Source organism: Herpailurus yagouaroundi, unplaced genomic scaffold (genome assembly GCF_014898765.1).
Source record: "Herpailurus yagouaroundi ecotype Mexico unplaced genomic scaffold, PumYag 140, whole genome shotgun sequence".
In the NCBI taxonomy this organism is placed as follows: domain Eukaryota; kingdom Metazoa; phylum Chordata; class Mammalia; order Carnivora; family Felidae; genus Herpailurus; species Herpailurus yagouaroundi.
The window spans coordinates 34,671,899-34,685,812 of record NW_024412395.1 but is presented as its reverse complement, the minus strand read 5'-3'; the positions used below and the strand labels follow the sequence as shown (position 1 = coordinate 34,685,812).

General features: G+C 42.3%; 1 protein-coding gene across 6 annotated transcripts in view; it reads left to right on the top strand.

The window, feature by feature from the left end:
* The window catches only part of CACNB4 (calcium voltage-gated channel auxiliary subunit beta 4), a 255,883-nt gene that overhangs the window by 181,620 nt on the left and 60,349 nt on the right, over positions 1-13,914 (top strand). The window contains exon 1 of one of the 6 annotated variants that reach the window (XM_040475077.1): positions 9,056-9,064. The exons of the other annotated variants lie outside the window; for them this stretch is intronic. Within the exon in view, the coding sequence (XP_040331011.1) occupies positions 9,059-9,064 (6 nt within the window). The 5' untranslated portion in view covers positions 9,056-9,058. Of the gene's footprint in view, positions 1-9,055; positions 9,065-13,914 lie in introns of those variants that run through there. 6 annotated transcript variants of the gene reach the window in all.

The following is a 13,914-nucleotide window of genomic DNA, read 5'->3' as shown; positions in this document are numbered from 1 at the left end:
CGTCTTCCCAACGCACCCTTTCCCATCCGAAGCTCCCACTCAACCCGGCAGCACGAGCCAGGTACTCAGAACCGCGAGGGCTACAAACACCCCTGCCCCGCTCCGCTGGTTCGCTGTGATCTGCATTTATTTCACTCCACGATTTTATTTCCAGCTACTTGTCAACAGGAGCCTTTGAACTTCTCATTCCCCAACACACGAGGCAAGGTGCTACTTTCATGCTTGTGTTCACAATGCCTCTGCCTTTTCTTGAGATGCCCGGGAAACATTTGCCTGACCCCAGCCTGTCCTTAAGATGCAGCTCAAACCCTGCCTTCTCCATGAGGCTTCTTTGGCTCGGCCACCTCAGACTGACCTTCTTGCAGCTCCAAAATCAGTAGCCCTGATTGTTTTTTTAAATAATCTAGTTCTAGCATTGAATTGCTCTGTTTCATGAACACATATCCCCTGAACTTGATTACAGACTGTTTAATGGCAAGAAACATGCCTTTTATCCTGCACAACTCTCACCCCAATTCTGACTACACAGTTACCAAAATTCTCCCTTCTTCAAAGATTTCCTTTATTTTCCTGCCCTTTGGCTTTGTTGCCCTCTCCATCTGGACTGCCCTATCCTGATGTCTTTTGCTGTACAGCCTCTTCCTGGTGGCCCTGCTTACCACTCTCTTACCTTCTCACTATGATCTCCTGTTTCCCCAAAAAGAATTAATCTGCTGTCTCCTACTCACGAATTGGATTTGTATTTTTGTTATAGCACTTCTCATGCTCTCCTTCATAGTGTGGTCATTTGCGTAACTGTTCGCCCTCTCAGATTATGAGGCCCTGTTGTGCAAGGACTACAGCTTATTCATCTTCATGCACTTAGCATGGGTCATATATATACTGATTTTTAACAAGTGTTTGTCACTCTGAATCCCATATTAGATGGCAGGCAATCAGACATGACTAAGCACTGTTGGGAGCCTGTGAGTATGTTTGATGTATGAAGGGCCGTTCACCTGCTCTGTCTTCTTGGGGTATCCAGAGCCTGGTAATAGTTATTAGAGTCACCTGATTCACATATATATTTTTAACAACACTTGAAACGATTCTTTTATTTGGAAAATAATGAAGACCATAAAATGCCCAGTATTAATGACTAAAGCTAGACTGTGAGGTTAGAACCAAGCAGTTAAGCATAATTTCACTACTGTATGTAGAGTGGACTATACAGCCGCTGCAAGACTGTTGAGTACTGACTTCTGGCCCTTGCCACTGGGTGTTAGTAGCACACTTACTCTGGGGACACAAGGAAAATACCTCTGGTCCCTCTTTTTCCCAGGGCCCATGCACATCCGTGTTCACTGGTCCAGTGCTGTTCTGTTTCTACCAAAACAGTGAAGGCCACCTTCACTGAAATAATCCTTCATCATCTGGAACCTTTTTATTCAAGGGGCAGAGAACTGTTAGTGTATGTGTCTGCATTTGCTGTAAGTTCTCCATTTAAGGACCAAGTCTCCCTGAACTGAACTTCTTGAACTTGTCCCTTCTGTTTCCACTACCCAGTACATAGGTACACACAGCACTGGAAAGATGGAGGCACCTGTCTCCTCCCCGTCAGCCTGCCTGGTGCTGGCTGCAGGTCCCAGGCTTGTCCTCTTCTGCACCGTGGGTCTCTCTGAGTGTTGTGGCAGCATGGAAGGAGTTTTATATCCCCTGCAGTACCGGGGCTGGGGGGTAAGGAGAAGAGCTTCCAGGATGAGCCCAGTGAGGTAAAAGCTTTCGCACTGAATGGACATCCTGTCTCTTAGGTTTTGATAGGAACCCCTGCTTCTCTTCTCCGGCCTCGCCTTCACCCAGACTTGGGTTCTGCTCTAGAAACATCGTCACCCCTAACAATAGAGACTGTAGGACTGTGGTACTCAAATATTTGTTGATTTATTCCAAATCTAGCCATTTGAATTATGTATGTATATGGTTCTTGAATTTTGTCCTATTAAGATTCAGAATGAGAGTGATAACAAAAGGCCTATTTTAAATAAATTCTCCACAGCTTTAAAATGAGAGTGTTTTCATTTTTTAAGTGTATGTTTCAAGGAGGCAAAAAGGGTGAGGAAATAGGGGGGAAGAAAGCAAAATGTAGTGAAGGTAAAGCAACTGCTGCCTTATATTCTTTAAAAAAAATTTTTTTAACATTTATTCATTTTAGAGAGAGCTTGAGCAGGGGGAGGGCAGAGAGAGACGGAGACAGAATCTGCAGCAGGCTCCAGGCTCTGAGCTGTCAGCACAGAGCCAAACATGGGGCTCGAACTCATGAGCCATGAGATCACGACCTGAGCTGATATCGGCCACTTAACTGAGCCACCCAGGCGCCCCTTGCCTTATATTCTTAATTGAAACAACTGAAGGTATATCCTGTGGCCAGAGACTCCATATTCTGTTTTTGGAAGGGAAGAGAGTGTCCTATCTCTTGGAGGTAACTCTTTGAACCCATTTAGGATTCTAAAAGTTTCTGATGAATTGGTTCATTTTGTTGAGAGGGCTGGCCCCGAAGCCTGAGGTATGGGTGGGTGAGGAGAGATGTGACTACACTCCGTGACTGGTGAGGGTGGGTTAGCAAAGGACATGACTATGCTCTGTGCTGGTGACTACCCCAGCCCTAGGCATCGTGAAGTGGGTGCAGGAGTCTTAAAGAGCAAGGCCACCACATCAGCCCCACGAGTGTGGATGTCACTTGGGGCTACCATGCAGCTCAGAGTGGAGAGTGGGTCATGCACATCATTCCTGCTTTCAAAAGACTGTCATCTTAGCCATGCTACTCTCTGACAAACAAAACAAAACACAACAAAACAAACAAACCAAACAAAACAACTGACTATCTTCAGGTTATTCTCAAAGAGGGAATGCCTCCTGAGTAAACAGCTTTGGCAGGTAGAGAAAATATGGAGGAATAAAGCCATCCCGACTTCTAAATTTCATTTTAGCCAATACCTTTAATTGTTTCGATAACAGTTCTTACTAGAGCATTTAATTCCTACTCAGTTGATTAATTTAAGCTTTACATCATTATCCATTTTTTATTGATGTATAATTAACATGCAGTGTTATATTAGTTTCAGGTGTGCAATATAGCAAGTCTACAGTTATTCAGTGCTCATCACAATATATGTACTCTTAATCCCCTTCACCTGTCTCACCCGTCTCTCCACCCACCCCCCCTTCTGGCAACCACTACCTTGTTCTCTGTATTTAAGAGTCTGGTTTTTTGTCTCTTTTGTTTGTTTTGTTCTTTGCTTTGCTTCTTAAATTCCACATATAAGTGAAATCATATGGTAGTTGTCTTTCTCTGTCTGACTTATTTCACTTAGCATTATACTCTCTAGGTCCATCCATTTTATTTACCTAAAGAAAACAAAAACACTTATTAAAAAGATACATGCACCCCTATGTTTATTGCAGCATTATTTACAGTAGGCAAGCTGTGGAAGCAATCCAAGTGTTCATCAATAGATGAATGGATAAAGAAAATGTGAGATACACATACACGCATATACACACACAGAGTGGAATATTACCCAGTAGTAGAAAAGAATGTGATGTTGCCATCAGCTGTCCATTTGTTACAGAGGGGTTAAAAACAGCAAGTTGGGCTCACGGGGCGGGGGAAGAGCTGGGATAAATCTGTCAACTGAAGTGTATTTGCTAACCTCTAAGGAGTGATTCCTCTGCTGAGTGCTTCAACTTGTTGAGTGCATACTCTTCACAGCAGTGCATGAGTTAGGTTAACATGCTGCTTTTCAGAAAGGTTGTTGAGCATAGAACAATTAAATGTCTTGTTCAGAAGCAAATATCTAGTAAGTGCTGCCTGAGGATGCCAACTAGGTCAGTCTAACTTCAAAGCCCAAGCCTGAATTTGGGCTTTTTTCTATTCCAGCTCTCATCTGAATAATCTCTCCCTCTCCTTATGTTTCCTAATGAAAAATAAAGGTGATCAGAATAAATTAAATCAGGGGTGCCTGGGTGGCTCAGTCGGTTAAGTGTCAGACTCTTGATCTTGGCTCAGGTCATGATCTCATGCATCTTGAGATCGAGCCTGCGTCGGGGTCTGTAGGATGACCATGCAGAGATTGGGATTGACGTGCTTGGAATTCTCTCTCCCTCTCTCTCTGCCCCTCCCCCACTCATGGGCATGTGTTCTTGTGGGCATGCCTGCATGCTCTCTCTCTTTCTCAAAATGAAGAAATAAACTTAAAAAAAAAAAAGATTAAATTATAGTATCTCTTCCAGGATTATTTTCATCAATAATTCAATCTTTTTTGTTTGTTTTTGTTTTTAATGATTTCATCTCTTAATGTGTTTTTGTTTGTTTGCTCCAAAAAAGTTTCCAACAAAAAGTGAGCAGCTATTGATTTTTCTGTCTGATCACCCTGAATATATTAATGAGCGAATGGATAGGCCTGAAGAAACGGGAGAGAAAGGCCACAGGTTTGATGGTCACATCCTTAGTAATAGTTGATTATACATATTCTGATGTCAATGCAAATGAACACTCCATCTCCAAGTACTTAAAGACCTAATTCCTGGCACCGTGAAGACATCCTTAAGAACAGATCTCAGAGGAATCTCAGAGATCATCCAAGAGACGCTCTTGCCAAGAAATGCAAGTCTTGGCTTCACCAGCTAATGGCTGGGTGACTTAGGGCATGCAGCCTGACCTGTCGGTAAGGCCTCAAAAGAACTTTGGAGAGAAATCAAGATAATGTGCTAGAGCGAACATAACATCCTAGTAATTATTAGTTCAATTTAAATGCAAAAAGAGAGAAATTGACTCTACTTTTTTTTTAAGCCTGGAACCTCAGTGATCTGCTCGTCCAGCAGTGCCTACCAGCACCTCTGCTGGGCTTGGTTATTAGCTATTGGCAAAGACTAGAGTCGGTCACACCAAAGTTTACTACATGCCACCAGCTGTGCAAGCTTGGGCATGTTATTGGTGTCTGTAACCATGTTTACTTCAATGCAGAAAATGAACTGTCTCTTAAAGTTTTTATGGTGCCTAAATTAGATAACATCTGTAAAGTGCTGTTTTATTCTGATTAAAGCTTCATTTCCTGGTTCCAAAGGTTGAACTAAGAATAAGTCCTTTTCCTCTACCTCATGTACTCCAACTCAGAATTATCAGATGGGAGTCAAAAAGCAAGCCTTACTTTCATCTCCTCCCACTTCTGAAGTGCTGGGGAGGAAGGGCAGTACCCCAGGGGAAGGGTGTGAGCTCTGGCCACTCCACGCTCCAAATGGGGTTGGTCCACACTGATGAGGAGGGCTGGGCACTGTGTAGTCGTTTTCGAGGCTCCAAAGAGCAGAGGGATAGCAAATGTGTAAGGAATACGGCTGCCTAGGGTACAAGTTCTGTGACATTAAGCTACTGGAGGGGTTGACACAGCTCTGACCTAGAGTGGCAGGTGTTCTGCCTGAAGAGAAGGGACCCACAACACCTCTCAAATATCCTCAAATCAGTCACTGTCTAATAATAGCATTTGTACCTAAGTGTAAACAACTCCACGAGATTATATCATCTTGTTTTTAACTTAACACCGACAGGTTTCACAAATTTAGGAGATTGTCTGGCAACCAAAGAGAAAATCTCATACCAATCTAGCCTTCTTTGCTGGGCCTTTTCACAGGAACAGGAAATATTCTTTTCCAAAGAGCACAATTAACAAAAGGCTTCACCTTAACCATAGTACATATATATGGACATAGTAAGTGCTCAGCAAATGATATCAGTTACTATTGTTTTTGATGTTATAATTATTACTAATATTTAATGTTGCCTATCAAAATTTCCATTTGAGGTTAATGCACTCTTTCATTCAGTAAGTGGTTTTGAGCTCCCATGAGGTACAAGGCTTTGTGCTGGACGCTCCGAGGACAACAAAAGCTGGTAAGACACGGTCTCCGTCTGAAATGAAGTAGATGCTTCCCTGTGGCTTCTGTTATACCTGCGGCTGTCCCTGAGGGAAGCATTTCTGCTTCTTGACAACACACCTTGATTCGTTAGCGGTCAAAACACATTCACTCAATGAGAAATTGAATGAATGAAAATATTTCCAGAGAATTAAAGGCACTTTTTCATCAGTTTCTGAGGCTACAGAAATAATATACAGGAGAGATTTAAGTCTTTCCATACATTTTTCTTCTCTTCTAAACCAACCTGTATTATCCCTCCCCTTATATGCTAGAAGGAAAGGTCTTTTTTTTTTTTTTTTTTTTAAGATGTAAGTGATTGCCTGGAGCTACTTTTAGGAGAAACATATTTACTGTCATATCTCGAATATGATTTTCAAAAATAGACCACAATATAAAAGTAGTGTTTGGTGGGTTACTTTGCAAACCACCATGGGGCAACATGAGAAGGAAGCACTTCCAGATGGGCCATAGAAGTCCACATTTACAAGAAACTATTAGTCACCTCATCAGTATCCAGGGCTGCATCTACCAGCAGCATATCCAGGGTTTCCTGAGCAAATACTGTCATTTCCTTTAAAAAAAAATTTTTTTTTTTCAACATTTATTTATTTTTGGGACAGAGAGAGACAGAGCATGAACGGAGGAGGGGCAGAGAGAGAGGGAGACACAGAATTGGAAACAGGCTCCAGGCTCCGAGCCATCAGCCCAGAGCCCGACGCAGGGCTCGAACTCAGGGAGCGCGAGATCGTGACCTGGCTGAAGTCGGACGCTTAACCGACTGCGCCACCCAGGCGCCCCTGTCATTTCCTTTTTAACGCCTCAGCAGGAACTAGATTAGTACTGCTCTAGCTGCTGCCCTTGAATAAAGACCTTGTGCCGTGGCTACCGTCTACAGGTGCCAGGGCTGGGCTTAGTCAGGGGGAGCTGCCAAGGCACTCACCTGTGTCACATGGATTGGTCAGAAGCTCTCGCTAAGTTTTGACCAGGCAGGGGTGGTTGCTGGGGTGGCAGCTCAGTGACCCATGAAGTTGTTCTGTGGCCTGTACTGTGGTAAAGCTGATTGCTTGAGGCCACCTTCCCAGCAGGTGATCACTTCCGCCTTCCCAAAAGGCGAGTGAGCCCCGTAATCTCACCATCCCCACCTTTAGGATACAATTTCTTATTGGATGCCCCAAAAGACCCTGATCATGACCTTTTCAAGTTACGCTACACTCAGTCTCGCAGACGGGATTTGACTTACTACTAATTGTGTTCATTGATACAGCACTTTTTACATACGTGTATAATATTAGGCACTAATTATCCAAGCAGTTTTTGCCCGATACCATCTACAGGAAGTAATCTTTATCTTTTGATATTCCCCCAGTATCTTAAGTAGAACCGTATGAAATTGCAGCTCTTATAGTAGCCCAATATAGAAAGAATCTGCCGCCCTGGTTACCATCATCACCAGTGATTAGTTTGCAAATCTGCTCTCAGCCCACATTTCAACTTCTTCTTTCCCACAGCACCTACATGACTCTGGCTGATGCAGATTTCCTGTCCGTCTCCATCTAGGCCTTTTTGTCACTTCCCTCTCTGTACTTGTGAGGTCAGTTGACATTCTTCTGCTGTTCTCGTACCTCCATTAATGGGTCTTCTCTGCAAGCGAAAGAAATAGCAATCTGAAATTAGTCAATTACAGCAATTGTCAAACTAGTCAACAAGAAGGGTGAGGTTAAGTTTGCTAAATGAATATTACTTCCCTTTAAATAAATTGTGTAAAACACTTATATTAGAACCCATTAATTTGGATTACACTAATGAGATCATTCAAAGTAGGCATTTTGTTTTTAACTATATATTTATATATAATTACAATTTAATTATAAGACATAGTCTATAAATAGGTAGTGTCAACACAGTTGAAGGAGTTATCATTTAAGAGAAAAAGAAAGCTCTCAAAGGTACCTTCGAATTTCCTACCAGTAACTAAAATGCAGCATCAAAATCCTGTCATTAGAGCAGATGCTCAAAGAAATCCACAAACCAAAACTTTAATAATCTAGAGATACTATGTGGAATTAGCAAACATGTCTTTTGAAAAGTAGCCTGCAATTCACTTTCTATGACCTCGGATTCTCATTTCTTTACCTACATCTGTCATTCCAAATTACTGAATTTTAGTATATGATCAGTGTTAAAATATTGCAGAATGTTGTTTTGGTTTACTGAAGGCAACTAAAATATTGGACATAAGTTTTTGCATCTGATTTTGTAGAGGAAATTTTTTAAAAAGATTCTACCCACACTCCTGCCCCCTGCACAATGCCCTGTGAGAGTGGCATGGAGGAAGTTTCTTACTCGCTGTCTAAGAGCTTCAGATGCCTCATATGCAAAATGGGGATAATTATAACCTACTTCATAGGATTGATAGGATAATATTAAGTCCATAGTTAGTAATTCACATTGATGCCAGCAGGTCAGGTCCAAGGACCCAGAAAGGGGGTCCCACAGGACTAGCCAAGAAGGTCCTTAGCTTTATGCAAGATGGAAGTCAAATGGGAGCCAGCAGGAAGTGAAAGCAGAGTTTACTGAAGATATAGATATAGAAAGAGAGCTATGGACAGAACACCTGGGAGACTCAGAAAGGAAAAGAGCATGAGTTTCATCTTTGCTTGGAGTCTAGGATTTTATCGATGATTGTGATCTGGTACACATGTCACTCTTAGGCATCCAGGAACTGGTCAGAGCAAGGACAGGTCCAGGGGTCCTTCACAAGTCGCTCATTCCCTGAAGTCAGGTGTTTGGAGTCAGTGGTCTTGGAGAACATTTATGATGATCCCACCTGGTCACTCCTTAGATGTTATCTCTTGTGCTGAAAGACTCCAAAGATACCATTATCTCTTTATCCCTTACAAGGAGGACGTATGCTGTTTGCATTACCGGGCATGTGTAGAGTGGGGTGGGCATGCAGGCCCTAACAAGAATAGAAGCTGGAAAAGGAACAAATTAAAAAAAAAGGGCATCCAGTTTCCCTGTTTCAACATAAAGTAAGGGTTGAGTAAGCATTTGTCATATTGCTTTGCTGCACTTGACTGCTCTTTGAAGCCCCAAAACAAAGCTTGGATTTATGGCTGTGGTTGACCTTCAGGTCTTCTGTCCAGTAGAAGTGGGCTGCAGAGCTGCCTCATTCTTTCAACCAACCTCCTAATTACAAGAAATGGCAGAAGGTAACTTAAAGCAAAGTTAAATTGTCATCTCTAAGGTATAGTTTCAAAAGGTCCTTGTTCTGCCAAAGTGCTGGGAATGCACACACTATGCAGTGCTTTGGTTTAAGGCATTGAAAACCACAATTCTTAAAAAAAAAAAAATCATGGGGCACTTGGGTTGCTCAGTCAGTTAAGTATCTGACTCTTGGTATTGGCTCAGGTCATGATCTCACAGCTCAGGAGTTCAAGCCCCGCATCAGTCTCTGTGCTGACAGCACAGAGCCTGCTTAGGATTCTGTCCCTGTCTCTCTGCCTCTCCTTTCCCCATTCTCTATCTCTGTTTCAAAATAAATAAAACTAAACTAAAAAAAAAAAAAAACCCACTCATGTTTTGGGGGTGGGACTGCTAACAATTATCATCACACCCAGTAAGCATAAACTTTGATCAGCCATCTTAGAACTTAACCAGTCATCTTAGAACTTAAAATCATGGAATAGAGAATAGATAGATTTTGATGGGAGCAAGAGTGTCTTTCTTTCAACAAAACTCAGGCTCTGCAGTGTGCCAGACACTGCCAAGGCCTGCATACTTGGAGATGCATGCCTAAGAGAACTTTTTGCCTAGGGCAGCCTTGTGAGTGGGCTATTCATCCTTCTACCCTGGGAAATCTTGGAAAGTAATCCGGAAAGGGTTTGTTCTTCTGCAGTGTGGAAAAGTGCATCCTCCCAGTCATTGCAAGCTCGTTGGAGAGAAACAAACTCAAATCTGTTGGGAGTGACAGGTTTCTCTGGACATTCCACTGTCATTTAGTCCACTCAGTGCAGCTATTAACATACCAAATTTACACCAAGTTGAACATTCACTTATCTGATCTGGAAGCGAAACTGACATGTGGAATGTCTGCTACTGCACAGCTTGTGAGAAGGAAGGGAGATGATTCATTTTCAGAAGTACCGAGTAAAAGCTGTGCTGTCTAATTAACAATAGGCTTACAACCTATTGGAAAACCTATGAGCCTCCCATCCCCACCACCTGGCCCTGCCACATTGGAGTCCCAAACCCTGACACATCGCTTTCTGGTTCTTCCCCTCTCTGTTTTGCGGGCTTTGCAATGAGCACGCGCCAGAGAACTGAAGTCTCTGTGTCACCTCAAGGAATGTATATTTGTTCCAATCAGATGACTTTTTGCCTTACATGGGCATAGGTGACATCCGGGTAAGGCTGTAACCTCTGTAGTACTCAGCCAGTGAGGAAGCAGGGGAGGGATTTGTATGCTAGGAGATAAATTGCCTGTAGAACATTGATTAAAGCCTTGCTTCATTGTGCTCCCAGTCCCTCTTTTGATTGGGTCAGTGGGCTTATTTCTCACACAGCTCAATATGGTAGCCACTGGCTACATGTGGCTATTTAAATTAATTGAAGTAAAATAAAATTTTAAGCATTTAAAAATTAAGTGAAAAATCTAGTTTGTTGGTCTCACTAGTCACATTTCAAGTGTTCCATAACCACCTGTGACCAGTGGCTACCATATTGGACTGCACCCATATAAAGAACATCCATCATTGCAGAAAGTTCTCCTGGACAGCGTGGGTTTAGTACATGCCATTATTATGCTTGTTCACTTTGTTGTGCTATGGTCTCTTATTAATTCTCCAAAATAACCCTGAAGGGTTTCATTCCCACTTTGCAGATGAGGAGAGAATTTCTGAAAGTTAAGCCATTCTCCTCTCACATAGTGGCCACTGCAGAACCTGACCGGTGGTTCAGTGAAGGAACAGCTGAGCTACCAAGTGAGAAGCCCAGGACTGTCTGACCCGAAAGCCCAGAAGTTCCGGCAAGAACAAGATTCTGTTCCGCTATTGGTGCATTTTAATATCAAACATTTGTGAACTTTCCCTCCTCCTTAATCTAGTTTAATGACATAATAGTAAAATACTCACAAAATACAAATAATAAAGAAAATATAAAGAGAAAAGAAAAATATAAAGAGAGAGAGTATATTTCAGTTTTAAAAGGGCAAGGGAAGGGGACCCTGGGCAGCTCAGTTGGTTAAGCATCTGAGTCTTGATTTCAGCTTAGGTCGTGATCTCATGGTTAGTGAGATTGAACCCAGCGTCAGTCTCTGTGCTGACAGCATGGAGCCTGCTTGGGATTCTCGCTCTCTCTGTGTCTCTCCCACATGTGTGCATGCGCACATTTACTCAATCTCTCTTGAAATAAATAAACATTAAAAAATAATAATAAAAGGACAAAGTAAGTAAGTGGATGCCCAGATGGCATAGGTCTCTTTGGAGGTGGTAGAGATACTCTAATACAAGATTGTGGTCTAAATTGAGTTCTGTAAGTTTATTAAAAATCATTGAATTGTACATTTAAAATGTGTGAATTTAATGGTATATAAATTATGCCTTAGAAACGCTGTTGTTTTGTTTTGTTTTTTTAATTTTATTTTTGGGACAGAGAGAGACAGAGCATGAACGGGGGAGGGGCAGAGAGAGAGGGAGACACAGAATCGGAAACAGGCTCCAGGCTCTGAGCCATCAGCCCAGAGCCTGACGCGGGGCTCGAACTCACGGACCGCGAGATCGTGACCTGGCTGAGGTCGGACGCTTAACCGACTGCGCCACCCAGGCGCCCCTGTTTTGTTTTGTTTTAAAGAGCAAGATGTAAACCCTAAAACTCTGGGGCAGCCACAAATTTAATGTTGAAAGCTGTCCAGAATTTTAGTGAGTCAAAGATTAGTTGGTGGAATTTCCTGAATTTCCCTATTGATGGTAAAAGAAGTGATGCTCTGTCTCTAACCAAACACTGGGAAATTCTGCAAGGTGTCTATTATTATCCTCATCTCACAGGGGAGGAAATTGAGAGTCAGAAAGTTAAAATAAAGTTGCCCAAGATCCACAGCCAGTGAGAACTGGCAAGAGTGTTAAATGTAACACTGTCTGGCCCACCAGCACATGGCAGCACTCTCCCCTACATCGTGCCCTTTCTCTGAGAAGAAGTCCTTCCATTGCTTGACTTGAGGTCACTTTCCTTCTTCCAGGACAACGGGAAACCGATTTCCCAATGTTTCTATCAGTGTTTTGTATTTTGTACTCAAAAGGATTCCTGAAAGGCATGAATCTGTTTTCAATATTGAATAAAAGGCGGGCGGAGACACCAAACCTTAGGTTAATGAAAAGATAGTGCGTTTCTCTCTTGATGTTCACTAAGATGCTTTTAAAATGACATATATGCATATACATATATGCCTGTATATACACGTCTACATACAATATGATATTTATGAAGAGATTTGCAGCATTTATGTCCATTTTTATTCCTGATTTTACTTGGTTCATTGGAGACTTCAGGCTGTGACTTGCAGTGGTATCTGCTTAGGAATTTTTGAGGGGGGCCCCTGTTGTGCCTCTTGTACAGGCTTGTCTCACTTGATAAGCTGGTTAGCTCGCTCTTCACCTATTTTATGAAATGGAATTCTGGAAAATGAAAAGCTGATGGGGCTGCATTTTCCAGCTTTTGCCAGAGCTAGTAACCTTTACATCTTCACTTATATCCTTTCAGCATCTAGCATTGTTCTGTTCTTGCCAGGTCCCTATGCCTGATCACAAATGTTTAACCATCTCTCTGGCAGTCCCTCCAACCCTCAGTTGTACTAAGCTTCCTGTAGCCCCCTCCCTTCCAGATCCTTCCTCTGGTCTGGCCTGGCACTCTCCTCTTGCGTCTTGGTGGCTCTATTGTTCTGAGTCTTTATAAATAATGCAGATCCTTTTTGTTTTCCTTTCCTTCCTTTCTCCTGGGATATGTCTCTCCTCTCTTTCACCCGGCTGAAACAAGACAAAACAAATAAATAAAAACAAGAAACCAATTCTGTACCAAGCCAGCAGAAGACGTCCATGGGCCAAATTTGGGCTCTTGACGTTGGACCTCTGTTTTCCCTAGGATCCTGAGAGACAGCAGCAGTGATTTCCATATTCAAAGAATGTAGCCAGCATTGAAAGAAAAGAAAGAAAGAAAAAGAAAAAGCAGAGTAAATGCTGAAATGATGGAACAACTGTAATTGTGAAAATGGATACCCTAGTGCTTTATCTTTCCTTCAACCAATATTCTTAGAAATAGGGAAGTAAACAGAAGTTTCTGCTTTTACATATTTGGCAATAGTAGAACTTATTAAATAATTGTGAAATTTTCACAGTCTTGTTCACATTTCAAAATAAAGTTCATTTGCAGGAATCCTTGAGTTGCTTCTTGTGTGCTCAGAGGTGACGGAAGGCCAGGATTTGAAAAGTCGTTAAGGTTGTTTTGGGAATTAGCCGTCTCCTTGTGTCAACAGTAGATTGTGTATTCTGGTCGTTCACCCCCCCCCCCCCCCCGCTCCAGCAGGCAGCCTGCTTGCTTGTGACCTGTGCTCACTATTAGCCTCCCCAGCACGTTTTCAAAATAAGGTAAGTGCCTCCTTCCTGACTTCCTGCATCATAATCATGTTATAGTCCAGACATCTTCATGTAGCCAGTCCGGTACCTTAGAAAGATCTACTGCACATATCACACTGCAGCAAAGCATTCCCGAGAACTGACTCAAAACTGTTCTCATATATATTTTAGAAATGCTGTTTTCTTTCTCTCTTACTCTGGATTTTATGCATCTGGACAAAAGTTGTGTTTTAAGAGAATTTGTTTAAAGATTGCAAGGTAGCTCTTTCGGGCGGCGCCCCCCCCCTGTAGTGGAGATGCAGCATTGTGTAAGGTTACGGTATACAATTTTTTTGATTTGAAA